Source organism: Sinohyriopsis cumingii, chromosome 8 (genome assembly GCF_028554795.1).
Source record: "Sinohyriopsis cumingii isolate HCF-2022 chromosome 8, ASM2855479v2, whole genome shotgun sequence".
NCBI classification, from domain to species: domain Eukaryota; kingdom Metazoa; phylum Mollusca; class Bivalvia; order Unionida; family Unionidae; genus Sinohyriopsis; species Sinohyriopsis cumingii.
This window is the reverse complement of record NC_142968.1, coordinates 122914974-122942909: the sequence shown is the minus strand read 5'-3', so window position 1 is coordinate 122942909 and position 27936 is coordinate 122914974. Positions and strand designations below refer to the sequence as shown.

Here is a 27936-nt window from a genome sequence, read left to right as displayed (position 1 = left end):
TGGGACAAAAGCTATTTGAAAATTGAATATTTTATTCCAACTCTACAATATATCTAATTATCTATCTATCTGTTTGTCTGTATGTGTATATATTTATATTTATACATATGTGTGTGTGTGATTAAAGCGTCTCAATTAAACGAAAGAAAAATAAAATTAAAGTGCATGTATTTTACAATATTTTTATAGGAACTTGGTCCTAATTTCAAATATAATTATTTGCCCACACTTATTAAGTACTCTGCGCAGAGGCAATAAGCTGAAAAAGTAGTTCAGGTCTATCACCAACAGTTGCATCATGGATTCAATCATAGATTAAAGTGTTTATCTATGTAAAATTATTTGTTGCTAAACACCCTTTCACAAGTAAGCAGAAATCTTTTCTACCCCCACGCACGAAGTTAAACATCTCTGTAGCACATCTCACAAACGAAAAGAAATTGTGGCTATGTACACATGTAAACAGAAGAAAGTCTAGGTAACCTTCAAAAAGGTATATTGCTCTCTCTCTCTCTCTCTCTCTCTCTCACACACACACACACACACACACACACACACACACATACACACACACACACATGCAATCTAAACAACGAATACATTCACTTAAACGGTTATTGTAATATACTTTACAATGTATTTTAATATCTTATCTCACCCGATTTCGATGACTATTTTTTTCAAATTTTGTATCTTGTTCGAAAGAATAATGAATGTTCTAAACATTTTAGAAACTAAATATAATTCGTTTATTCTGTCTCTATTTTGCGAAAATTTGCATCAGGCTCGCATCGACTCTATGACAATCTTTTTGTTGGTATGTATATAAAAACCCAATGTATGCGAAGTTTCTGAGCAATGTGTGTGAAGAACACATTTTGTTTCCAATGATGATTGGTGTAAAGTATTATTCTATTGGCTAAGAGCTTAATCATAAAAAAATTTATCATAAATGTGATTGATATAACGTATTCTTTGATTGGCTAGGTACGTTTTCATCCACAGCATTGTACTGTTTAGTATACGTATAGCAGGTTCCAAAGCAGATAGACAAGAACTAGTGTAGAAATGGCAGACGATGCTTCATAATAAGACGAAGCTGAAATATTTTAAGTATAGTCTTTGTACATCGCCATAATTACTAAACAAAAGAAAAGACACTGGACAGTATATAATCGGCTACACACAATGTATCAAGTGTACGCTTAAAATAACTGGAAATTGCAATTTTATGACTAGAAAATAAAATGGATATCCGACATTTAAATTTTATAGCCAAATTTAAAGATCAATAAACAAAATTTCATCAAAATACAGAAAGACAATAACACAGTTAACAGTACAAACTGCACACTGCTGTAAATGGTTTCCAAGTCATGAAGAATACATGTCATTTGATCATTACAAATTGCACACTGCTGTAAATGGTTCCCAAGCCATGAAGAATCCATATACACTCATCAATCTGCTGCTTACATAGGCATTCATAATGGATGCCATATTCTCCACATAATCACACTGGTTATGCTTAAGTATGAAATGTTTAGGTTTGGCGGTGTAGGTGCTTCTTGACTGCATGCTATTTCGTGCTTGAAACCTTCGTTGCTGTGTATATATGGTGCGTAAATTATGCATCTATTAATGGATGCTCCATGAATAAGGATATGAATGTTTTATGCGTTCGCAATTTTGTTAGAGCAGTTGGGAAATGCTCAGAACACTCTTACTGTGGTTTTCCTACTACAGTCTATGCAGCATCTTTACATGCACTAATTGGTACAACTAACTGTCAGACTTTGAGGGATAGTAATTTAAGTGTGTGTACTACAACAGAATAGCTTTCTTCAGCAGTATTCTGAAGGAGGTGATCCGAAGTATCTTGAACTCCTATAAACAGAAGTTCGCTCTGGGTATTCACTTCTCAGTTCTCTTTTCATCGGTTTTGCGTATGGACTGTCACTGGAAAGTCGTGTTGCATGTGACATCCATGGTGGTTCGTTTAGGGAAGATTCGTTCTGACTGACTGAATCGATATATGAGTCCTGCTCGTGAAAATCATTATCGCGGGCACCTTTTGGTTTGTTATAATGATGAAATAGTTCTCTCGATTGACGTGGTGGGTATATTTCAACTGAGTCATCGTGGAATGTGGGCCCATCGTAAATAGGGTTCATAAAGACGCCACTAGGATTAAACCGATCCTGATTACGTGACACAAGATGCGCTTGTGGCAGAATGTGGGGCTCAATTGGATCCATATCTCCATCATTTTCATATGCCTTCTTTCGTAACGTGCAACATATCATGAATGCAAGCACAACTAGAACTAACTGAAAAATGAAAGACAATTAAAGTTCTTCAAATCTATACATAGCGTTGAGATAAATATCACAACCAGCTTTGAAAACAAACATGCTGGTCTTTGCCTTGGCAAGAGGAAAGCATCATGATCACTTCTAAAGCCAAATTTAAAATCATTCATAACTCGGTGCTTATATTATATATGTGTCATTGTAAACGAGCTGAGAACTCTTTCATAGCTGTCTCTGTTTACTGATATTCAAAACATGTAAAAGGAAAACACTCATCAATGGCATATTGACGAGTACTTGTATTCCAAAATAAAAATCTTTTTCTACCAAACTTCAGAAGTTTTTGAAAATTTGTTTGATTATGGCAAAATCTGTGTTCGAAATTTGTTCTCAAACCGAGAAATTAGGAAACTTATTCGGAGATGGCATTATAATTTACAGTAAATACGAAAGTTCGCGTTAGCATTTAATAATTTCGCAGATTAGATGATGCAAAATTTCTTATCGTTAGGAATTCTGGAAATATTCTCACGTACAAGCGTTTTTTTAATAAATATTTGAGATAGCAATAATTATTTATACTTGCTGTTTAGTTCGCTTTTTTTTAAAGCACGTGGCAAAGATTATAGACCTACGGCTTAGCATTTCGATAAGTCATACGATTTAAAGCGAGATAAAAGTGTGAAATTGGAGTCTCGTGAATGTGTGATCGCTATTTGATTGGAGAAAATTATTGACGGTATTATCTTTTCTACGGGTAATTGTCCAAAATTTATTGAAATAGTAAAGTAGTCATATACCGGGATAGATAAAATGCGCAGGCATCTAGCACAGCTCAAAGTTAAGACACAAGGACAGCGTTAAGAACAGCAAAGACAATGGTGTAAATAGAATCTGATACTTTATAAGAGGACATTGGTAAATATTCGAGTACAGAATCATTAGTACTTACCATGTTACGTTTTCATTTTTTTCTACTCTGATCTTATTCCTTATGTGCACAATCACGTTATTTGTCTCAAAGTTTAAAGTTTGTGTATCTCATGAACAATGATTTCAGTGTGGAAAATCAAAACAACGCAGAATTGAACTTTTTATCAACATGTCATACTACATCACATATTTACGTAATATATCATTGTTCTCAGAGAATGATCAGATAAATACAGCATCAAAACACAACGCAGAACTAGAGCTAATCTATTCTAAAAATAACTTCTCCTTTCTCTTTTGTACATAAGAATAACGCATATAAACATCATTGTTTAAGGTTGAGCATTGTCATTTCTTTCTTCACGTGTTCATTTTTGTGTTTTTTCGGGTGTCTGTGTTCATATTTTATTTTGTGTTTTGGAGTATGCCAAATAAACTTTGGCCCCAAGAAACTGAAAGCGTTTAGTCTACTTGAACACATATTGTACATTATATGACTGCAGCTGATACGGGAGTAGCCTCAGAAACAGCGGATATAGTAGAATCAGCATTAGGAAGAGAAAAAAAGACTGAGTCAGCATTAGGAACAGAAACAAGGACTGAAGCAGCATTATGAAAAGAAAGAAGAACTGAAGCAACATCAGGAACAGAAACAATGACTAAATCAGCATTAGGAACAGAAACAAGGACTGAAGCAGCATTATGAAAAGAAATAAGGACTGAGGCAGCATTATGATAGAAACAAGGAATGACGCAGCATTATGATTGTAAACAAGAACTGAAGTAGCATTATGAATAGAAACAAGGACTGAAGCAGCAATATATAATAGAAACAAGGACTGAAGCAGCATTATGAACAGAAACAAGGACTGAAGCAGCATTAGCAAAAGAAACAAGGACTGCAGCAACATTAGGAACAGCAATATAGACTGAATTAGCGCAAGCAGCAACCGTAGTAGTAGCTGTAGCAGGAACAGCAGAGCAGTATTGGCAGAGCTGTAGTAGTAGTAGCAATAAGAGAACTACTAGTAAGAATAGAAGTATACAATATTAATTGCAACAGCAGAAGCAGAATGCAATAGTAGTAGAAGCTGCATGTAATAGTAGTAGTAATAGCTGTATGTAATAGTAGTAAAAGCTGTATGTAATAGTACTAGAAGCTGTATGTAATAGTAGTAATAGCTGTATGTAATAGTAGTAAAAGCTGTATGCAATAGTACTAGAAGCTGCATGTAATAGTAGTAGTAATAGCTGTATGTAATAGTAGTAAAAGCTGTATGTAATAGTACTAGAAGCTGTATGTAATAGTAGTAGAAGTAGCAGATGTTGCTGAAACAGTAGAAAAGTACCTCTGTTACCAAAATCATGACTCCGACACCAACCATAACACCGGTATTGTTTGTAACCCAATTCCTCATGACCTGGTAACAACCCTGTAATAATAATAATAATAATAATAATAATAATAATAATTATTATTATTATTATTATTATTATTATTATTATTAACTATAGGAAGGAACGGGCTGTTAATAATCAACAATACATTTAGAGACGAATGATACCACTATACCCATACATGACAATAGAATGTTTATATATATATATATATATATATATATATATATATATATATATATATATATATATATATATATATATATATAGTTCCAAACTATACGTAATGAAACCTTTGTTTTTCTTCAATATAGAAAACGTAATGAGCAGTGCCATTAGGAGTCACAAGCCAACGGCATTGGTAGTGTTTTTTTGTCGAGATCAATAGAGAGGACATGTGTAATACGCGCGTGAGAGAATTTAACGCGTGCTGTTTTGGTACTTGTTGATTTAAAATGAAGGTTAAATTTTATTTTTATAGATGCAATACTTACCATTTCAATGAAGGCTGTTGTGTAATTTGGTCTAAGAACACAATTTTCATCATTTTTAACTTTGCAACAGGCATACGGAATTTGCTTCCCGGTAACAATGCTGTTAATCTCTATTTCCAGATTCCACTTCCTTGCTGGCAGTGTACGAAAATCTGTATATATGTCTACACCACAACACTGAAACTGAATAAAAGGAGGTAAACAAATGATTCAATGTTTCAGTTAATAATTGTGGTGGAAATTAGCAAACTCATCCATTTCAATATACTTCCGAATCAAACCATATTTTAAGTGCTGTTCCTCAAGGATCTATTTCAGGACCTATTCTTTTGCACTGTTTATCGATGACTTGGCCTTGTATCATGTACTCTGACATCTTTTCGTTGACGACTCTACACTGCATTCATCTGGTAAATCTTTTGACTCCATTGAAAATAAATTTCACATTTACCTCAAACATATGTAAGTTTGGAGTAAAAAAAACAAAAATTAAAACAAAAACACAAAAACAGAATACACAATAATGCCTCTAAAATGAAATGTATGACATTCGGAACAAGGAAGCGCCTATATACTAACATGGATTTACTTCTAACCAAAAATGGCTTAGACGTGTCTACTGTTAAAAATCAAAAACTTTTTGGCATCTACATCGATCAATATATCAGCTGCGATCAATCATGTATGTACAAATGTAGTCAAACGAATAACTCTCCAAAACATTACAATGGAAATTTCTACCTCCCTAGTCAAACGAACTTTATTTTCTGGGGTATCTATTACCATTGATAGACTACGTCTGTACCATATAAGGTAAAACATCCACTTACAATATATCCAGAACTGAAAAACTCAAAAAAGGACAGCCCGTAATAATTCTGAACCTTCATATTCGGACTTTCTCGTATGTTTTGTTTTCAAGTCTATTTTAGGCTACCTATGCAAACAACGTATTCTTTATATTAAAGGAATCGTGATCTCTGCCTTTAACGATCTTTCTCCGTATTATATCTTGAATCTAACTAAACTACTGAGCGTGATCTCCGATCAACAACCAACAACGATCTCCAGATTCAGTGGTCGAGAAGCAACCTTTCCAAAAGCTTTATTAGCTTTATCAGCACCTAACTTTTGGACTTCCTTACCTCATTAAAGAAACCCTTTCTTGTCTAGTTGGAATGATGTATTAAAGCCTCGCAATTAAGAATTGTAATATTGTGTCCTTAAATAACATGTGCCCGATTTATTGTGTATACCTGTGTATATATTTACCTGCTAACTGCTACAGTTAAACATAGTAATTTATTATAAATTTATGTGAGTATGTGCGCGAAGATACTTGAGTGCGTGTAAGTGACATTCTTTAAAACATTGTTATAACATGACCTGTTAGAAACTTCGAGGACCACAGATGGGTCCTTCATGACCAAATGTGTTGTCATCATTAAATAAAGATTATTATTATTATTATTATTATTATTATTATTATAGCGTTTAAGTGTTTCATGGTGACAATGGGTGGAAATTTCGTTCAGAGTACCCCATAGGTCTGAGAAGTCACTGAGACTATTCAATTTAATGTTTCATTTGCACAAATTTAACAGGAATATTCTGCGCCCCGATTATTAGGGGAAATGTGTCTCTGAACATAAATTTTTAGTCTGAAGGGAGTACAGTACGATTTTTTTTTGTGTCAACTATACACAACATGACTTATGCATATATTTCTTATAACTGAGTATGGTGACAGTCTACAACGGTGTGCGCGCGCGCGTGTGTGTGTGTGAAGGTGGGGTGGGGGAAACATAGGATACCGTCATTAATATTTCCAGACAAGAGCATTGGCCGTAATATCAGCTTATATTTCTTTCTTTTATTTAGGATTTTCTAAGGATTTTTTTTAAAAACATGTCTGAGATTTTTATCAGTTATTTCATTGTCGACGTTTGTGAATTTAATATCATTTCGATTAATACATTCATGTGACGTGGCCGTCACACCCTGATGCGATACTACTGACTGAAGTATCTGTTGACTGTATAGGCTTTAATGACATCTATCGGGAAACAATGTCAGCATTGCAAATCATCTTGATTGTACATATAATTGGTTGGGGCTTCAATCACCAAGATATTTATTGTATACCCGCGTATCAAGCGCACCAAATAGTATTATTTTCTCAAACTTTGACAATGATATCTACGAAAAATGAAATAGCAAGCAAAATATGTGCGACCCTGCAAAAGGTAGGCATAAAATTTATTTTAGATTTGATAATTCAAACCAGATGAAGATTGTTAAATACTATTAATTGATTTGGGAATGCTCGCGAAAGCTCTCTCTCTCTCTCTCTCTCTCTCTCTCTCTGGCAAAATTACTTCTACAAAAGATCAATAGAGAAAGTCATTTCTTTTCAGCTAAGTTCAGAGAAGGAGAAAGTACAAATGATTTCTTAACATTGTGTGCGCGCTTGACCTTAGTCTTTGATTCAGGGTTGTGCGAACCTGATTTTATTCGATAATTGTAAGTGGTCACTAAGATATTTACTAAAATTTCGATTCAAGGCCTATCCTTGTTCACTATCTTAAAATGTTCTGCAAGTGAATTTGTTGATAATTTGAAGGAATTTGCCATTGGAAATTTGGGGATTCCATAGCAATCTATTGAGTCATAGGTCAGGTGGGATTAACATAAAAAAGAGGTTTAGTAAGCAATTATTATTTCTTGTTATATGATCAATTTGTGGAATCACTTACAGTTATGTACAGATATACCCAGAGAGGAAAGGTTTATTTGAAACGATTAAATGAAATTATAAAGTGCTCATCGACCTTTAGGACTCAAACAATACTTTGGCATTATTCAAAACTCATTCAAAGACATACTGGATTGTATCATTGTGGTACATCAATACAGTAATGGCTATCGGTGCATCAACACATTCAAGACTATTTGCAGAGCAGCACATTTAAGACTCTATTTGTTCCTTAAAGGGCGTCTTACAGATATTATGAACATCTAAGAGAGTGTCGGGTGTAAGGTGATGATGTTTACATTTGCAACATGCACAGTGGAGAGAATGCTGGTATACCTTTATGTTACTTTGATGTATTGTGTCTGAGTTTTTTTTTAGATATTGTACTTGTGGACATTGCATATGATCTAAGCATACAGCTAACTAAAATGACTTCTCCCTTGTGCTATAAACATTAGCATGAATTAGTCTAAAGAACACTATCTTTAGTCGTTATTGAAATGAGGAAACTAATTTTGCTAGATCAGGTAATACCAGCATCAGAAGCTGCAGTGAATGAATTACCAAATATAAAAAATATAAAAAGCATAATCGGCTCTTCTTTTAACAATTACCTCTGAAATCCAGGAAGTGGAAATGACTTGGCGGAAGTTTTGAAATGTACAGATCTGAAGTAAGGCCAAGCTGTATAAACCAGAATCCATATTACCCCTATCAATCATATACCAAAGTAAGGGAAATTAAAAGTTCATTTTATATTGCCTAAGATAAACAAGGTCTTTTCATATAACCAGAAGAACCAGCGAGGAAAACCGGGGATTTTTTTAAAAATCTAAGCCTATCCAAAATACTAAACTGTAGACCGCCACCTTAACACATTCAAGACTATTCAAATTCATCCGGAATACTCTATACTCTTGGACTTGTGGTATAACCTTTAAGATTATCTAGGATTTGATTCTGAATACTGTGTCCATTAAATGTTTACTTTGTAACGTAGAAAAATAAATTATGTGTTGATTTTAATAAATTTATTGTTTTCGCTTTCTTTTGTTTCATAGTTTAAGGCCTAGAATTGGAACAATCTTTCTCTCTCTCTCCCTCTAACTCTCTCTCATATATATATATATATATATATATATATATATATATATATATATATATATATATATATATATATAGAGAGAGAGAGAGAGAGAGAGAGAGAGAGAGAGAGAGAGAGAGAGAGGGAGAGACAGAGAGAGAGGACAGACATTGTGTTATACTACAGGGAAAAGACTACGCCATGCATTTATATTAAACATATGTTGGAAAATGGTGCATAAGATACGGATGGACCGATGAAACTGGGTTCCACAATGTAGCATCATTATTATGTGCCTACTTGAGGTGTTTGTGTGGAAGGGTTATGTAAGAGTAAACTAGAGATAAAATAATGAAAAGTACTTCGCCCCCTCGAAGTGAAAGGTAAGGAAAAGATGTAAAACAATTATTCATAATAAAGTTTGTGTCCCTGTGTCACAAGATGAAGCCGGGTTGGGCTTGGATTAGTGAAGACACCCAAAGCAACTGCGTTAATAAGATGTTTATTTACAAACGCAAATTAAATATTAACAAATATGACACCATTATTAACAAAAAGATCAGGAAAAGTATAAAGTTCCTACAATGGAACTATCAACAAAAAGTAACTCAACGAGAAAACTCAAACATGAATTTAACGAATGGAATTTTAAACAGACGTGAATTTCATCCTATCACCGATCAATAAATAAAAGTATATGATCTATACCCCAATAAAAACAAGTTCTTATTAAGCACCAAGGGATATAGGGATATGTATGAATTTATGAATCTATCGCTCATATAACGATATTGAAATGGGAATGCATGAAATTATGAATCCATCGATCATATAACGATATTAAAATGGGAATGAATGTAATTTTGCTCAAATAGCAATAGTGGAAATAACAATGACATGGAACACGTAATATATATATATATATATATATATATATATATATATATATATATATATATATATATATATATATATATATATATATATATATATATATATATATAACTATCATGGTGCCCATTTGACGTCTAAGATGTATCTCCGGTTCCACTCGCTCTAGTCAATGGTCAAAGAAGCGCCCACGCATTGTCCGCCCCTCTCAGTCTGTTGAAGGATCCCTCGAGAGCCCTCACATTCAACACAGACCGGATGGTAACGAAGCCTTGGTTCCTAGCATTGAGAACACCAGTACACTCTTCCGAACCAACGTCACCAGACACAGCGTACACGTCACAAGAAACCACACGGAGTTATGTGACTCTGTGACATCACCAAACCATATATAAGGCAGCTCTACAGCTGGAGATTTGCTCCCGTAAAGAGGTAAGCTTCCTGACAAGACTCGTCGTAGTGCAATTTGTTTATAGAGAATTTGCTCTATATGTATACTGGCTGTGACAGATATGCACACCTAGGTACTTCGGTGTTCACTGCAGGCAATTTGCACATGCAGCATAGGTTGAGTCGCGCTCAGTATTTCGAAATAACTACAGCCGAAAAAAATGAACCACCCTCGGTTGACGCTGTACGCGGCAACGAAACCCGAGTACATTTTTGATCACATGCATATTGATATAAATCATACACAATTTCGTGACACCCTGATAATCCACGCTCTACTAGGAGTTGCAGCGTAAGAAATTGAAAGACATTTATTTATTTTATTCAACAGATCTCTTCTCTAGAAACATTTCCGGTTCTGTTCTCTGGAAGAAAGCGGATGTATTACCAATACAAAAGAAATTAACGACACATTTTATTACTTAACAATGCATGCAGAATCATGGAAAGGGTCATATTCAAACATGTGTTCACTTACTTAGATGAAACTGATCTTATTTACAAATATCAATTAGGGTCTCTTTCAAAGCAAACAACAGTGGCACGCCTGAGACATGTATATCATAATGTTTGTAAAGCACTCGATCGTGGAGAATACATGTGTGTAGTATTGTGCACTGCATCGAAGGCATTCCATATAAAGGTCTTATCCATAAACTTTAAAATAGATAGTCAGAGCTGATTAATTGTTTAATTTACTATCTTTCAGATAAACACAAACTTATGTTGTTAAAACCGCAGAATCCACAGTTCAGACTATTTCAGCTGCAGTGCCCCAGGGATCACTTCTAGCACCGTTATTGTTTCTTGCATACATTATTGGTATTCTTCATAATCTACTTAATCTCAGTAGACTTTATTGTTGTTGTATTGTTTCTTTTATTTCTGCCGCTTCTCATGGTTGATTAATTTGTTCCACGGTATTTGTATGAGGAAGGGCTTATTTAACGTTGAGAGAACTTGTCGACGGACACCTTTTGAATAATTTAGCAAATAAAATGTTTAAAATAAATTATACTCCAAATATTGTTTAAATCATACATTAGTAACATCTAATGAAAAAACTAAACAAAGAAAATACAAGCAGAAGCAAATGTAGCAAGAAAAAATCTTGCGATTCCGAAAAAATAAAAAAATAAGATACAATTTTTAAAAAAAAAAAACTAGAAGATAAATATTGTTCATGATAGGACCCAGTATTTTGTTAGGAATTCGAGTAGATGCTCTGATAAAACTATGAAAATGAATGAATACACATAAAGATGCAACATTAATTCTAAATCCAAAATGTTAAACTGCATAAACCTCTATATTTAAAACTAATATTTGGAGAAACAAAATATTACTGTTATGATTTAGAAGCCAACATTTGATACACTTATAGTAGTGCAATTTAAACTAGTATTGACGTTCTGAGTTCCGATATTTATAATATAGATCTTTCTTTCTCGATATATATCTATATTAATATTTAGCTAACACACACACACACACACACACACACACATATAGAAAAGGTTGTTCTATCCCAGCTTGTATCTCATCTAAATTCAAGCAGTCTTTTAGCAATGTACAATCTGCATATCGCCCCTGCCACAGTACTGAAACTACTCTTCTAAAAGTAGTTAATGACATTCTCTCTGCTTTCGACAGCGGAAAGATTATAGTCCTCACCCTCCTTGATTTGTCTGCAGCATTTGACACAATAGACTATGATATATTACTTCACCGTCTCCAGCATGTATTCATTCATGATACAGCCTTATTGTGGTTCAAGTCCTACTTGGTCAACAGGACACAAATTGTATCTGCAAATAGAATACACTCCAGCCCAGTTGATCTATGTTGTGGTGTTCCACAGGGGTATGTTCTTGAACCTGTTCTCTTCATTCTGTACACTCAATCGCTCTCAAGTATCATACATCATCATCCAGTGTCTCACCAATTGTACGCTGATGACACCCAAATATACAAATCTAGCCACCCAACTCAGGTTGATGCTACCATCCAAGGTGTAGAGAGGTGCATTTCTGATGTGAAATCATGGATGACATGGAACAAGCTGCAGATGAATGATGATAAAACTGAGGCTATTCTGATCACCACACAAAGACTTTCTCATTCACATCCTTTACCTCAATCAATAAATATCAGCAGCACCAACATTAAATTCACACAATCAGTACAAAACCTAGGTGTTACTCTGGACAGTACTCTCACATTGCACCAACATGTCATGAACATATGCAAGGCTGCATATCTTGAGCTGAGACGCATCAGCTCGGTTCGCAAATATCTTTCATTTGATGCCACAAAAATGCTTGTGTGTTCATTAGTTCAGTAGTAATTCAAGACTGGACTACTGTAACTCAATTCTGTCTGGTTTATCTCAATATCTGCTCCAGAAATTTCAAAAAGTTCAAAACACAGCTGCTCTGGTCATACTTAGAGTACCACTATCAGAGCACACCTCCCCGCTGCTCTGTATCCTATACTGGCTATCCTTTTGATCCAGAAGCAAACACAAAATTTGTTCTCTGTGCTACGTTTCACTGTCGGACTCTAGTCCAACATACCTATCCGACCTCACCCATGTGTACACATCAGCAAGATACTTACGTTCCTCTTCTGACAATCGTATACTCATTATTCCCACTATGAAAACAAAGACATATGGACAGCGTTCTTTTGCATACCAGCAACGTGGAATGAATTGCCCACTGAACTTAGACACAAAGACACAGTGATCACATTCAAGAGGGCTCTCAAAACTCACTTATTTCGACTGCAAGAACAAACTTAAAGACCTAATAATGTTTCCTACCTTAAATATTCTCAGCATGTTTTTTTAAAGTTTTCTAATTTCATGGTGTTTTTTTTTGCAATCATATCATTATATGTTTTGTATCTTATAGGTGTTGTTTAATGTTGTAAAGCGCTTAGAGCTTCTACAGATTAGGAGCTATACAAAGTCCTCATTATCATTATTATTATTATTATTATTATTATTATTATATATATATATATATATATATATATATATATATATATATATATATATATATATATATATATATATATATATATAAGTTATTGCAGACGTGTACTGGAACACAGACACAGAACTATCTCATTGCCTGTACGCACGAACAACCATATTTTTATACATTATATTAACATTATCAAGCATTCTCTTGTAGAATCCAGGGATAGCGCTCTCTGTTCTCTTAGGTGCATGTTTGTAACGACAATCTCTCTCTCTCTCTTTCTCTCTCTCTCTCTCTCTCTCTCTCTCTCTCTCTCTCTCTCTCTCTCTCTTACGTTTTGTTTGTCTGTGATTTTCAAACCATGAAACATAGGACTCTCATAGACATAGCAAATTCAACTATGTTTCAACCTTTAATGTTTATAAGAGTCATTATATTGCAATTTTCACAGACAAAAAATGCTTCATTATTGATTGAAAATGATTTTTTTTTAAATTTTGAATACCAGTATTCCAAACTTACGCTATGCATGATGAAATTCCATCGGAGGGTATATACGTCACTCCCGGCGATTCCTGAGTAATTGTTTCGTATTGAGTCTTTTAATACATCGTTAATCCAACCCTCCAACTGAAAGCAAACATTTTCTCATCAGAAAAATTGTTCACGTAAACCAGGCTTGTAAAACGTATGGCCCTCGACAATGTTTTTATATCTTATTTACATCATAAGATGTGTCTTTAAAAACCGCTTGTAAGGCCCGTTACACTATTTTTATCAGCTTATTTACATCACAAGGCGTAGCTTTAAAATTCGCTTGTCTGCCCCCGACCCTGTATGAAACTGCATACGACTGACGTAGAGTAATCCGCAAATCATGTTCGACCCATGCATTTTAACAGTCATTTATAAAGGCCAATGTCGAAAGAGGATAGCAAAGTTAACCCAGTCTGTTCAGAAATTCGAAACTAAATAGAAAATTGTATTTTGTCATGACAAAAGATCATATAAAAGTTTCCACATCTGAATGACTTAAAAAAATATGGTTGGATTTTCTTATAAATGCAACTATTCCTATCAAAATTAAACTCGAAAGAAATTGGCTGGTGTTATGTTGGCTTTGGGCTCTTTGTCTTTGTTTGCTTGTGTTTTGCTTCATTTTTCTTTTGCCTGGGGGGGGGGGGTCCTCTGGGAAAATGCTGTTTTCTTTTGTGAATAATAACTGATTTGGAGATCTTAAATAAAAAAGTCTTTTATAATTACCTTTCCTCTGAGTGTGGACACCAATATGACACATATTAACTCCAGCAAGACAAGTACTAACAGCACAACAGCATACTGAAGAAGAAGATATATATAAATATATATATATATATATATATATATATATATATATATATATATATATATATATATATATATATATATATATATATATATATATATATATATATATTTAAAGAGGGGGGACGGACAGACAGATAGACAGAAAGACAGAAGGTATCCGGTAAAATGTAACAGATGAATGGGTTACGGTTTGCTCCAAGAGCGAATTGAATTGAATCCGTGCCTTACTGTCGGTGATGTCCTCATCGCCTCCAAAAAGGACTGGTCGAACAGAAGGAAATAAGGTACACGGGTGTCGACTCGATCGGCAAACGGTATTTAACACTCATTTTAATCTACAAAATCTTTTAATTTCCATTTAGAAATACAAGATATATTCATGAAATTAGATAAGGAAAGGAGAGGAAGGCACATTTTTCTGAATCCAACATTAAATAGAAAGGAACATAATTGCATGTAATAAATTTAAATAAAATATCACCAATATAATTAAGTAGGTTCATTTGCTCTGTTTAAACTAGTTTGAATGGTACTTTAAATGCATTACATATATATATATATATATATATATATATATATATATATATATATATATATATATATATATATATATATATATATATATAGTCGTGTACGGAGCTAAGGATGAACTGGGGCAGTCTACTAGGGCTAGACTGGCCGGATATTGAATCTGCGACCTTTGGAATGAGTCCGCTCTCTAAATCAAGGGCGCTGTTTATAAGTACTTAGGCAGGGAAGAAATGGTAACATGACATACCCATTCAACCTCTGCATAAACGTACCCGACATTTTGACGATTCTGAACTAATGCGCCTTTTGACCTGACCAGCTTTACATATGTATACACCTACATGTAGCTTTGTCATTCATACGCATAAAAATATATGTATTTACATACTTATGTCAGTCTCTAAGTGCCTACCTTCCAACCTACCTACTTATCCACCTGCTTGCATCAATACATACATACATACATACATACATACATGCATACATACACACACACACACACATACATACATACATACATACATACATACATACATACACACATACATACATACATACATACATACATACATACATACATACATACATACATACATACATACATGCATAAACAACATTGATGTACATACGGTGATCAGTAAAGCTTTATGCCTAAAAATAGCACCAATGATCCCCGAGATTCCAAGTAGGAGAAATAAGACACCAATAACAATAAATATATTGCAGGCGACATCTAGAGTTTCACCAATTTTCAAACTGCTTGGAATATGGACGCTGACGTTGGCACTTTCTAACGCATTTCGGAAGGACGAGTAACTGAGGTAATTATCCGCCATGCTTTGGTCATAGCAGACGATGCTTGACCCCGTGAACAAGGCGACTCCGAAAGCCTGAAAAAGTAAGGATGCCAGAGTCAAGGTAAGATTCCAGACAAGTGTTGCAAAATTATGCGTATGGTAACGGCGGGCAACTATCTTTCATTCCGTAATTGTACTTGTGCGTCATCATAGGATTGCAACTAATAAAAAACGGCCTTTATGATATGTTTGATCAATATAAGAGGTGGTTTAAAGAATTTAGAAAAATCTTTATAATTTCTTTAACATGTATTTATTTTGTCTTTTTCAGTTTCTTTGACATTGATAAAGGTAAGTACCGTATAATGTATTGTTCTGAAAATTTGATATTAAGATTTACTCCAAAGAATTTCAAATATGACTTTGCTTAGTTGCATATTTATGAAAAATCAGTAAGGAACATTTTGTAACGTATCTGTTTATTTATCATACAAGGCCTAAAAATCAAATAAACGGAGTTATTTTTGTTATATTTTTTCAGATAGTTGTCATTCTAATTTGTAATATTTAGAACTTGAAATATCTTCTATATATACATATCGGCAATCGTTTCACCGCATCAAGGCTGAATTATAGTGGCAAGAGGCACCCTGGAAAAATTTCAAAAGTGCCCCTCCCCAATACTATTTCAACGTGTTGCAAGCTAGCCCTCCCGCCCCACGGAACAACTGTTCGTTTGCCCTGTCTTTACTCCGGCCTTTCTTATGATACTAATACAGTGTGAATCACGCTTAGTAGTATTTATATCTTAGTACATGATATTTATATTTTCTCAGATATTTCCAGGCTGGGGAGCTTTTGGGGGGGGGGGGCCATGTCTGTAAAATCCTATCTAAAATAATATGATACCTCCACCTATCACCTCGTTGATTTTAATTTTACAAATGTTTGTGATATGGCGATTCAGTTTCTTAAACTATGAGACTATGTTGCAGATGTTTGGCTGTACATGCGCGTGTGCGTGTCTTTAAGGATATCTAAGGTGAACGTTCAAATTAGTCATTCATTCCCTGGTCTAAATAACTCGTCCCACTACTAATAGGATTTCGTATCCTTTCCAGGCATGAACGTTTTTGCAGCATTCGACATTCTGGATGCATTCGAATTACTTGCATCTTACAGTAGCTCCAGCGATGTAGTCTGAAATTGTCACCTACAGGACAAGATGTATAAAATTAAGTGGCAAAGTATGGGTATACCAGTATATATTGACAGATCCGTACAACCGTACAACAGATTCTTCCAACTGAACACTTTTAGTTTTCGCATATATATATATATATATATATATATATATATATATATATATATATATATATATATATATATATATATATATATATTATGTTTGCTGCACACCAACTGTGGAAGAATTTTTGTTGGTTCTTTAAGTAGCTGAGAAGACAATACGTTCCTACATGGAAGTATGGAACAGTCAGAGGAATGTGAAATGCCTTACACAAAGAGGGCTACTGGCTTGTATCGAACCCACGACATTTGGATGGCCACTGTGGTTGCAATAGTAAACCTCAGATCGGCACCATTTTCAATAGGAACAACTAGAAATAATAAAAGCCTTTCAGTGAAAATCCTATGTTGGTATTCCCATCCATGAAAGAGGAATGGCGAGAACAAGATGTTCAAGCTTGTCACTGTGACGATCATGTTTGATGCCGTAACGGTACCATTCAGTACACGGTTTTCAAGATGGCTCCGTGGTGGCAATATTAGACATCACCACTTTTATTGAAGACCAACTAGATATCACAAAATGTCTTGCAGTGGAAACACTATGTCTGTGTGACAATATATGTTAGAAGCATGGCGATGATTTTTTTTAAGATGGCCGCTGTGGCAGCCATATTGGATGCGACATTGGCACCTTTTCATTAAATACCAAGCAGCCTTCATTAGAAGTCTTTAAATGAAAACCCCATATTGAAATAAATATCCACCTTGGAGGTATAACGATACAATATTATTCTCGAGATGGCTGCCGTGGTGGTCATATTGCATGTCCTGGCAGCACTTTTTTCATTCACGATCAAACAGACCAATGTGTATATAAAGTTTCATGCCAATCCTCTAAGTAGTTTTAGGTGCAGTGATAACAAACTTGTGCTTAGCGATGGATGGACTGCGGGCGACAGACAACAAACCAGCCCAAAAGCTCTTCTTATTTATGACCAGTAGAGTAACACCATTGCTAATAACTTACAGAGAAAAATATGTTCAGCACCATGAAGCCGATACGACTGCACTTTTCTTTTGTGCACCCGAGATCCATCTCTGTCACCATTCTGTCCATTTGTTATTGACGACTGGCTGATAGTTAGAGTAGTTAGAGGGAACTACAACTGGTTTCCTGAGCAGTGTGGGTAACCTGCAATAAATAAATATACAAATTCTCTATCTCTCTTTATGTATGTATGTATGTATATATGTATGTATGTATGTATGTATGTATGTATGTATGTATATATATATATATATATATATATATATATATATATATATATATATATATATATATATATATATATATATATATATGTGTGTGTGTGTGTGTTGTCTTCTTTCTTTATGACCTTACTTTTGTTTTGTCTTAAAGTTCAGGATATTTTCTAATAAATTTATTTTGCATTTAAATAACAGTTTATGTACGTTTTGTATATGCGTGCATTCTTGGTTTCGAACTTTTCGCAAGACCAAAATAAATGCATATAAATTTCCTGTCCTTATCTTTACACTAACATACGTGCTTTGATAGCTGGAACTAGAGTGTGTATGCGCTTTTATATATGAAACTGTTGTATGTAAGCTTTGATATACGGAATTATTGTGTATATGTGCTTTGATATATAGAACTATTGTATGTAAGTGGTATGATATAAGGAACTATAGCGTAAATATGCTTTGGTAACTGGACTATTTCGTGTATGTGCTTTGATAACTGGAACTATTTTGTGCATTTGTTTTGATGGCTGGAACTATTGTGTGTATATGCTTTTATAGCTGGACCTTGTGTATGTGCTTTAAAATTTATAACTATTGTATGTATGTGCTTTGACATTTATAACTATTGTATGTATGTGCTTTAAAATTTATAACTATTGTATGTATGTGCTTTAAAATTTATAACTATTGTATGTATGTGCTTTAAAATTTATAACTATTGTATGTATGTGCTTTGACATTTATAACTATTGTATGTATGTGCTTTGACATTTATAACTATTGTATGTATGTGCTTTGACATTTAGGACTATTGTGTGTATATGCTCTGATAGCTGGAAATATTGTCCGTATATGCTTTTTTGTTGTCTGTCTGCAATAAAAGGTTTGCATATTTTATTTTCAGCTATATTTCACCACGGCATTAACCTTTGCTGGATCCGATTCAACCTTTTCAAATCATACAAATTTCCTCTTTTTAATTTACATATTCTTCTACACTGAGTAGATTTGTGGAGTTTATTCTTACACGGCATGAAATCTAATGTACGTCGCACTTAAACCATGACGAAAGGGTTGAGTCTGCTTGACGTCTGTTCGATGTGACGAAAGGGTTGAGTCTGCTTTACGTGTGTTTGATGTGACGAAAGGGTTGAGTCTGCTTGACGTGTGTTCGATGTAACGAAAGAGTTGAGTCTGCTTGACGTGTGTCTGATGTGACGAAAGGGTCGAGTCTGCTTGACGTGTGTTCGATGCACATAGTGTGGCCATAACTTTGCCATGTTTAAAGACATTTCACGTTATGAGACTACCGACCTGTCGAATTCAGCAAGAATAAACAGATGGAAACTTAATAAATTCAATGACGAAAATAAACATTCCAATTATAATACAAAGGTGCATTCATGTTATTAGTTACAATAAATTCAGGAACTCAGTTAATATTAGGTTCAAAATGGCCGCTATCATTTAGCAGGCCTGAGGCCCCTGCTCTTGATTTATGTGCCTTTCTCATGTAATGTGTATTTGTTGACCATATTCATCAGCATTGCTGTGTATTTGTTGACCATATTCATCAGCATTGCTGTGTATTTGTTGACCATATTCATCAGCATTGCTGTGTATTTGTTGACCATATTCATCAGCATTACTGTGTATTTGTTGACCATATTCGTCAGCATTGCTGGTTTCGTCATGTATTGGCTGTTCTGCTGGAGTGTGTTTCTTCGTTTGGGGGGGGGGGGGCTGTTGGACTTTTTTCTCGGTCGTTTTATCCCACTTGTACCAGAACCGTCTTTGTTTTGAACATGGCGTCATCACCTTATACTCGCCAGTGGAACCGTTTATGCTACAATGGACCCTCATTTATTCCATTAAATAAGAACTCCGTACCGCTGGAGACTACATTGTTAACTAGACTTAACAACATGGGACTACATTCATCCTTACTTAACTGTAAATGGCAGACGATGAGCCAAAATGTGTGATCTAACACCCTCCAGGTTATATATCAATAAATACATTGACACGGTCACACTCGAAAAGCATCTCCATCAAGTCGTTCCAACGCCACTCCTGCGGAGGCGGAATTGCTATCACCCCACCCACCCCAAAAACCTCTATATTTCACCGTCTCAACATCAGACATCGTTGAACTGGTCCAAATCCCACTCACAGTTGAACCATGGTTAATTTTTTTTTTCTGCCTCTACCGCCCTCATCCTAGTCGAATACAAAAGCTGATTGAATCTTTATATTTGGAGTAGTTTCCTAGTCTTCTGGAGTATGAAAATTAGATAGGTGGCAACCTGATTATTTTTGGAGATGTCAACTTTCACTTTGACTGTCCTGGAAATCCATGCATATAAGAAACTATATTCTGTTCGCATTTTTAACCGCAAACAATCAGGTAGCCAACCCACCGATAAACATGGACATAATCAAATCACCTCTACGTCATGTTCCATCTCACCCTATCAGTACCTAACTCTGCATCTCTGTTGGCTACTAAGAGAAACCGCCTTATCAAAAATAGAACCCAGCTAATGCAAGACATCCAAGCAAACCTGATATAGTCATTTTGTTTTATAGTTTCATGGTGTTTGTTTTTGTAACCTTGTCGTCGTATTCGTTCTATATGTTTATATGTGGCATCTAATATTGGCAAGCGCTTAGAGCTTCAAACGTTAAGGCGCTGTACTAAGTCCAAATTATTATCATTGTTTATTATTATTATTATTAATAGTAGTAGTAGTAGTAATAGTAGTAATAGTAGTAGTAGAAGAAGAAGAAGAAGAAGAATATCATAACTATCATCTCAAGTATATATCAGACTTCAAATACGGTGGAAAATGAAGAAAAGGTATTTCAACTAATTTACATGTTACTAGGTGTCCATAAAGTCGATTGCAATTACAAACTCGTCAACCGGTTATCTTTCGAAAGTCCAAAATGTTCAACAAGATGCTCAAAGGTGCCTTAGCTCGAAGATTCAGATGAAGTGAAAGAATAACTATTGGTTCATGTTTTGGAATCAATGATTCAATTTTCAAATACCTTTTGACCGGTGAACCCGTTTTCCGATATTTTAGAACTAATCATGCTTCGGGACAGTGAGCCTTTGTTGTCTAAAACCTTCGGACAAGTGAACTATCGGACTTGTGAACCTTTCAATACTTCCCTTCGATGTTATGAACCCTCGCATCAATTAAACCTCAAACTTATTGCCACTATATTCTGCAGGCTTGCAGACCTTCGTAACAATGGAAAAAAAGACATGATCTGTTTGTAAACAATGACCTCATGTACAAAAATAGTTCGGACATACAAACCTTCGGACACATGGACCTTCGGATGAATGAACCTTGGAACAAACGAACGTTCTAACAAATTAACCTTTGGAACATAGAGGAATTGCCTTCAATATGCATGCGTGTGTTCCTGTTCTATCCGCTATCAAAATCAACACTGAACCTTCATCTTGAAATACATAGTGAAAATATTCCGGTTTATTGATATTGTTTCCAGATTTAATTAATTAAGATTTTTGTATTTACAAAAGTAATGTGCCATTGGTTAAATTCTGAATGGTGCTATCCTAAATATATTAAAAGCCACAGACACGAAGAAGGACAAAGACAGAAAACGTCTATTTATACAACCCCCAACTTAAGTAGATCAGAACCTTGATGTACAAATTTATTGCCTCGTTTCTTAGATATACAATATATACTGAATTGTATGTATATATGTATGTATGTATGTATGTATGTATGTATGTGTGAGAGGTGAGTGTGTGAATAGGTGCGTGCGTGAGTGCGTGCACGCATGTATGTACGCCTTCATGTATGCATGCATGTATGTATGCCTGACCGAGTGACTGACTGACTGTATGTACATGTGCGTGCGTTATGTATGTATGTATGTATGTATGGATGGATGGATGGATGCGCTTGGGGCAGAGACTGACAGCAACAATGGTATGAAGACACATTCTTATTGATCATACCGTACGTTATGGTCTGGTGTTCTAAAAGTTTGATTAAAAAAGAAAATTGCCTCAACATCTCTGTTACTAAGACAACGTAGTCTCGGGAATGTTTTCAGACAGCAGTAAGATTATCAAGAGTTATAAGCAACGCATAGCGACCAACAAAAGTGAAACTGATTTTGATCATTAAAGGATAAAGTAAAAGGACTGTGAATCTATTAAAAATATATATGTGTGACTATCGATCCAATGGACACCTATGTGAATTCTGATGCAGAGAGTGACAACGATGCTCTCATAGAATGACGTAGTTGGCTTCATATATACATGACAATATATATTGTCCTATCTTTTGCGATCTATTAAGGGTAGAACACCTTTCAAACATATCCTTCACTTGTAAACTCTGCGGATCATTCGATACCAGTAGATACAAAGGGAGATAAAACGAATATAAATATCTTATTTTACTTCCATGAGTCAGAAAAAAAATCGCGAGAGATAATTTTATCTTAATCTATCCTTCAATTCACAGAATACCGTATCTATCTCACCGGCCTATTATACAGCCTTTAAAAGTAAACCAACGCAATGAAATACTAATTTGCAAAATGACATCATTAATTTGTGTAACCTATTTTTGATTTAAATCAGCTATGTAAATACATGCATACCAGAGGCGTAGCTATGATATTTTGCGCCCGGGGACGAACTATAAAATTGGCGCCCCAGCCCCTCCCCGTTTAATCACATTTTTGAATATTACCCTTGTTTATTTATTATAATGTAACGTTGTAAGCCTCATTTTGGCGCCCCTGTACCTTGGCGCCCGGGGACATATGTACCCCCCTGCCCCCCCCCCAGCTACGCCTCTGATGCATACCTACCTGCCTCCCTGCCTGCATACATACATACATACATGCATACTACTGTTACTGATTTTATGGGTGAAGGTTCGAGATATTTATCTGCTCCATGTTTTATCTAGTGTTGGTAATTAAGGTTACATAAGCACACTTTGATCTAAGACCTTTTGTTGACACCACGCCTTATGTACACATAAACCAAAACTTGTATATTACTTGCGAATCATAACTGATTTGATTCATTGAATTTAATTACAAGAACATCTGCTTTCGGAACAGGTGAAATACAACTTGGTAAATTTTTGGTTTTCATTGTGATAACCTTGACACCTATGTCGTAATGGCAAGCACACTTAAAGTGACTTCGAAGATTCAAAATAAATATATTTACAATAAAAAATTCTATAGATTAGCATACACAAAAATGAAAATGGTACCAAAATCAGTCAACAATATATCGGCTTTTAAGAACATAAACAAATTAAATTTATGCGTATTTCAATTGTTTTCAGGGGAGTTAAAACATCTCCAACGTATCAACTTTTCTTACCTTGGGTTGCACCACAGGTGAGGAAAACATTTTAGAATAGTCTAAATTTCATGTAGCAGTAGTTCAAACTTTGTTTTAAAAATATATTCAGTAAAATAGATCAAACAAACATTCATCTTCAGAAGACATATTTGTAAATAAGATGGAATAAATATTATTTGTATTACATGTACAATGAAAATATAAATTTAATTTTTGGCTAAAATACGACCCTTATCGATAGCTGAACGAGAAATCGCTTCAAGTTTAAAGATGTATTTCTCAGCAAGACATTTTAAAAGTGTCTAGTCACATATGAATGCTATCCAAATACGCGAGGCTGAACTTCGAAGTAATTTAAATTTTACTCGATCAATTAGATCTTAGTTTCAATGTGCTATATTTATTCAAAATAACTAGGCAGGTTCTTGACATTATCTTCGACATCTTTCAAAATTAAAATATCATTAATGTAAATAGTAATTATGGTTTATCATCTTTTAAAACAATCTGTAATCTCACATATAACGTCAAAAAAGGAATCTTGAATAATGTTATAGTGATGGTTCAAAACAATATATAATCTCGTCTATAACAGCTAAAAGGATTTTTTAATATTAACGATTCTGACCAAGATAACTAAACTGAAACTATTTATTCTTAAATTTATCGAAATCCGCGAAAACGGATTTCTGTGAATATTTTACAGTTGTTTGCGATACGATATCGCCGGTCCATTAAATTTGAATTGTTATTGTTAATGTTGCAACTTTCTTGACAACAACATCAGCTTAACACTTCTATGTATGTATGTATGTATGTATGTATGTACTGTGAGGTAGAACGGTAAAAGGGATGGAAGCGTTCATGTCCTTAAGAAAGAGTGAAATATCACAACGGAATGGGTGGAGTGAATGCGGACATGTAACTGTGGACATATCCACTTTTCAGAAAATTAACTGACCTAGTTACTTTTTTATCTTGGAATCTATTTATGGAAAATGTAAATATTTCCAGTGAAGAGAGATAGTGCACGCGTTTCATCGACCTGGCTGATTAGAATAGATTAATTTTCTGCCTTTCAAAATATTTATCAGTCGTATAAATGTTACTTGTTATTCTCTTTGGTCCCTGAGTCAAATCCTTTATGCGGTAAATACTTGTCTTTTCGTGTGTTGTAGATTTAATTCTGATAAAAAGGACAAGTAATACTACAAAAAGACCAGCTCCAAAATAATTGTCCATGTGCTTTGCCTAGAATAAAAGCTGGGCTCTCGCAGACGTCCATCCGTCTATGCGAACGTTCACGTGTACCTAAATCTGGTACACCTCTAGCTGTATTTAAGTTAAAAGATTAAAATTTCTACGTCTCTCAAATCAATTTTTCAAATGTTAACGATCATGAAAATCCTTACACCTCGATCCGTTGTTAGGCACGGTGGAAAGAATATTGGGATTATGATGGATGGCTAACTCATTGTGACAAATGAGTACAAATTTCCCCCACCGCACACACGGACATCCTCCTTTCTCTCTCTCTCTCTCTCTCTCTCTCTCTCTCTCTTCGGGTAAATATTCTTAATTATTATGACATGAAGTATGGTCTGGTGTCCTAAGAGTCTCATATTTTAATCAAAAGATATTCGTCTATACGAAATACACGTCTGCGCATACGGCAACGTGGTCTGAGAGTGCCGCGATTAAAAATTCATGCATATTGCAATAACTACAGAGAGAGAGAGAGAGAGAGAGAGAGAGAGAGAGAGAGAGAGAGAGAGAGTTATAAGCAAGATGTTGAGAGAAACATATTTGTGAACTGACTCCATTTTTCTTTGATTTAATTGTATATTATTTAATTATTATTAAATTTATATTAGCAATCATGGATCAAAATGTAAGAATGGCGAATAGCGGGGTTCATGTTCGACATAATCTCGACCGAAACTGCACCTAAAGCTATCAGAATTATATATATGCTGCATGCAAACCATACCATTTACTCAAACAGATATGCTAATTAGTACTATTTAGTAGCGTACACTTTAAATAATAAATAATACTCTCCTACCTTTTAAAAGTGATTTTTATCCTCTAAAGGTATACCGACTGCCACCTTGTCATGCTTGTGTTTAGATTGCAGGTCATTCGATACCAGCGGCTTAAAAAGGAGATAAGAAGAAGTGAGATATTTCAATTACAGATAAATAGCCACTCAGTGAGGAGTAGTAAGGTGGGGTACATTAGCGTCAATGGGAATTAGCATTACAGAGACACCTGGGTCAGATTAGCGTCAAGGGAAATTTAACATGGAGAAAAATCGTGGGTCAGATTAGCGTCAAGGGAAATTAACATGGAGAAAAATCGTGGGACGGTTTAGCGTCAAAGGAATTTAAACAGGGTGGGACTTTATAGCGTCAAGGGAAATTGAACATGGGATTTTTTTTTTTTTTAAATTTTTTTAAAAAAGGGGTAGGCAATGGAAAGGCTATCTCTTTTCGAGAAATATGGCTGGCCCTGAAAAGGGCCTTTGGGTTTTCTTCTTCTTCTTCTGCTTCTAGTTTCTTCTTTTTCTCCACCAAGTTCTTATTTTATCTCCAACACTCTTTCTCTTCTTTTCTTTCTTTTTTTTCTCCTGCTCTTCTTTCTTCTTCTTCTCTTCCTCCTCTTCTTTCTTCCTCTTTTCATTTTTTTCAATTTTTTTATTCCATGCTCTCATCCTTATCCTTTCCTCTTCATCCTCCTTCTCCTCCTTTATTTCTTTCAACAGATCACTGATGATTACCTTCATTTTTCGTAAATTGTTTATCTCCATCTTCACTCGATGGGGACTATAAGAATAGTGATCCTCGTTTAGGTTAACCAACATTTGCTCTATCATTCCTAAATTGTCGAGGACGTTTTGCAATTTTTCCATTTTGTCCATTTGGTTAGAAGCCATCTTCTTTTTTTATTCTTTGCAGAATGGTTTGAACGACGAATAATGTGGGTTCTTATACGAAAAGCGCGGACGTTAAGGAAAACATCCCCCTACTTTTTCATTTCATATAATAAAACCCAAACTATACTCTCCACATACGCTAAGAAACAATAAACAAAATCCATAATCTACTATCCACACAATCGTACGTGAGCGCTTACAAAACCCTAACTATACTCTCCACATACGCTAAGAAACAATAAACAAAATCCATAATCTACTATCCACACAATCGTACGTGAGCGCTTACAAAACCCAAACTATACTCTTCACCTACGCTAAGAAACAATAAAGAAACCCATAATATTCACACAAACATACCTTAGCTCTTACAAGCACCAACACACAAACACATACCCTCACACTATCTTAAAAAAGAGTTAGTGTTTATATTCACACTACTCTACCTACACATTGGCAAATTGATGGTTATTTCTTTTCTAGAGTATTGGGTAGCCCTGAAAAGGGCTGTTTTTTTGTTTGGAACTTCATGGACACCTGGTTAATGGTGGCACCTTCCAGGCCTGGCGCCGCATACACATCTTATCCCCCAGTTACTTTTTACCTTTTGGGGGGAGAGAGCAGAGGCAGGATATGTCGCTTCAGAATCCCAATTTTCGCTCTCTGGGATTCTGAAATTTCTTCTTCTTCTTCTCTCCTTTTCCTCCTCCTCCTCTTCTTTGTATCTTCTCTCCTCCTCTTTGTATCTTCTTTCCTCTTCTTCTTTATATCTTCTCTCCTCCTCTTCTTTGTTTCTTCTTTCCTCCTCCTCTCTTATCCTTCCCTCCTCCACAATGGCTTCCGCGGCCAGTTCATTTAATATGCGCCTGGCATATTCCAGATGCACATGAAGTTCCAAGAGTTTCTCCAGTCTCGTGTTCATTTTTGGTGTTGATCAATCAACAAGGGTAGCTGGACTGCCGAACGAGTTTCAATTTATAGTGAAAGCGCGGACGTGAACGAAAACATCCCCTAAAAACATAAAATTGATCTTACCTAGATCATGACCATAAAACAACGCGCCGACCTAAAAGAAACACTCACTCACTTTTTTATGCTACCCATCACTATTTTAAAATT

The 27936-nt window shown here is 35.0% G+C and overlaps 1 protein-coding gene across 1 annotated transcript; it reads right to left on the bottom strand.

The window, feature by feature from the left end:
- Window positions 1–14: 14 nt before the first annotated feature.
- On the bottom strand, window positions 15–26079 carry LOC149794555 (CD82 antigen-like). Its single transcript, XM_089968827.1, has 8 exons — window positions 25948–26079; window positions 18258–18422; window positions 15812–16072; window positions 14568–14642; window positions 13827–13934; window positions 5138–5320; window positions 4595–4678; window positions 15–2330 (listed from the first exon to the last, which is right to left on the bottom strand). The coding sequence occupies exons 2-8, from the start codon at window positions 18345–18347 to the stop codon at window positions 1845–1847; spliced, it is 1287 nt and encodes a 428-aa protein (XP_089824953.1). The 5' UTR covers window positions 18348–18422; window positions 25948–26079; the 3' UTR covers window positions 15–1844.
- Between the last annotated feature and the right edge of the window lie 1857 nt (window positions 26080–27936).

Bases quoted from the DNA above. Each gene is read 5' to 3' on its own strand.
- LOC149794555 (XM_089968827.1), bottom strand. From the start codon at position 18,347: ATGGACAGAATGGTGACAGAGATGGATCTCGGGTGCACAAAAGAAAAG. The intron at 16,073-18,257 runs GTAAGTTATTAG...TTACTTTTTCAG, and splicing joins TGCTGAACATATTTTTCTCT to GCTTTCGGAGTCGCCTTGTT. The intron at 13,935-14,567 runs GTAATTATAAAA...GTTTGCTTTCAG, and splicing joins TGTCCACACTCAGAGGAAAG to TTGGAGGGTTGGATTAACGA.